Source organism: Propithecus coquereli, unplaced genomic scaffold, assembly GCF_000956105.1.
Source record: "Propithecus coquereli isolate 6110/MARCELLA unplaced genomic scaffold, Pcoq_1.0 Scaffold41, whole genome shotgun sequence".
Classification (NCBI taxonomy): domain Eukaryota; kingdom Metazoa; phylum Chordata; class Mammalia; order Primates; family Indriidae; genus Propithecus; species Propithecus coquereli.
This window is the reverse complement of record NW_012149841.1, coordinates 2344221-2346334: the sequence shown is the minus strand read 5'-3', so window position 1 is coordinate 2346334 and position 2114 is coordinate 2344221. Positions and strand designations below refer to the sequence as shown.

Below are 2114 nucleotides of genomic sequence, written 5' to 3'. Positions count from 1 at the left end.
AAAAAGATCTTGTTCTCATAGCATTTCCCTCAGGGACTCAGAACTGATTCGTTTTACAGATATTTCGGTGTGTCTGCTGGATGCAAATCATTCCATAAATATTTATACAAGATTTGTGTTTAGAACGCAAATGAATAATACCATTCCTGACCTCAAGGATTTTATTTCTGATGGGGAGATGACAAAATTACAATTAGCTGTAATAAAAGGTGGGCTGAAGCAAGTTCTGCATTAATGTCCATTTAATATTTAAGGAGCAGGGCAGAGTAGAATTTAGTGTCATCAATGTATTTTAATTTTAGCTCAGACCAACAAAGACATTTTTTTTTTTTTTATTCTTGTACTCCATGGTCATGAAGGTAAATTTATTTCCAGAAAGAATACTGTCACTTTGCCATTAAGAGGCAAAACAATTAGATGAAGAGTCTGAGTGCTTCTGTGTACTTCGCCATGTAGGAAGTTATCTTGCTCTTCCCACTCAAATAATGAAAGCAAACAAACAAAGGAAAACACCTGCTTATTTCACCTCTAATTGTGTTTTCTTTCATCCTGGCCCCCAAGGGCCAGATTTAGGCAACAGCTGTGCACCATGTGTATCCAGAATCCGTAGAAATGTGTGCTGTGGATATGCAGAGCACACTGTAATGCTTATTTTTTTTCATAGAATAGTCATGATTGAGTCAGTGTATTTTTCCATTTTAGTGTTTACTGTGAGGGTATGCATGATGAGGAATAATATACACACATACTTAAAATTATTCTTCAAAGCATAATGGGCACACTGTCACACCCCATCCCTTAATATTTGGCAGCTACAAGGGTATGTGAAGAGTTATGCTCCCCATGGCCTACTTTTTCAGTAGAGGGCAAGAGGTCTAGCTGTTTTCACAGTGATTAATCTGCAGACTGGAACAAGGAATCGTATGCTACGGAGTCCTTTGTGATTGTATTGGGGAATATGGAGACCTCATCTTCGAGATCAGGACATTGCTGAGGAAGTTAGAGCTATGTTGGGGTAGGGGGATCACAATTTGAATAGTCTTTTTTTTTTTTTTTCTGGAGTATTTTAGATTGTGTGTGCTAGAGCTGGTATTTAGGTTTTCCTCATAAAGGATTTCAAAATGTCACCAGCTTTGCCACTATGAATTCACTTGTTTCATACAGAGATACAGAGGCAACTAGTCAATTTAATGTGCATTAAAAGAGAAACATAACCTTTCAGAAGATTGTGTGGTGATTTTATTCTCATTTGCAATTCTCCCTGTTGCTGGAGACTCCCAGTAGTATTCAGTGCTTGAGTAGAGTGCTGGACCACAACGCTTTTACTAAGTTATAAATATGAGTGTACTTTTTAAATTTCAAATATGCTTTATTTTTAACATAACCCATTTTTTTTAAACAATGCCTCCACACCAAATCAACCAAAGTCTAAATAAATGGGAGCTCAAGATAACATCAGCCCAGTGTGTTGAAGTGCTAGTTTTGTGTGGATATAAAAAAGCAGCAGCCAGTTATAATGACAAGTGATAAATTAAAAGTAAGTTGCTAAATTGACTACCATTTTCCACCTTTAAAATCAGCTTTCAATAAATTCATATATGGGATCATATCTCATGGTAGTCTAGGAGACCCGCCATGTCACACGAATTCATGTTTTCACCAAGAAAGAACAGACAGCTCTTGGAATTAGTAAAACTATGCTAGATTTGTTTTGTAGTAGAATCATAAAAGGGATTTTTTTTCTCTTTAGTTTCTGTTATTCATTCCTGCCTTTGATTGATGTTACGTAGTCTTTGAAGTACTTTTTGTAAAATTTGTTTTTAAGCTTGCTTCTTTAAATGATAGTTCGTGACTGTATCAACACTGGTGATGACTGTAACATCTGCTTCTTTTCCTTCTGGACTTTTAGCAGAGGCAGCCCAACCAGTGAGTGAGGCCCCTGTGTTGCCCTCTGTCCTGCTGATCACCTTCCCAGCCTATGAGTGATCTCCTCGATCTTGCGATGAATGTTGGAGAAACTCTCCACACATGATCATGAGGTTGGTGAAGGGAGGCAGTGGGGCACAGACTCTGTAGATATTTTCCTTTTCATAAATTATGAAAAAATAAAAGAG

At 37.2% G+C, this 2114-nt stretch overlaps 1 protein-coding gene across 1 annotated transcript in view; it reads right to left on the bottom strand.

Annotated features, from left to right (window-relative positions):
- Window positions 1-1648: 1648 nt before the first annotated feature.
- LOC105817384 (putative translationally-controlled tumor protein-like protein TPT1P8) overlaps window positions 1649-2114 on the bottom strand; it is a 13532-nt gene continuing 13066 nt past the window's right edge. Inside the window, 2 exon segments of the mRNA XM_012653061.1 lie at window positions 1649-1832; window positions 1834-1976. Of these exon segments, the coding sequence (XP_012508515.1) occupies window positions 1649-1832; window positions 1834-1976 (327 nt within the window).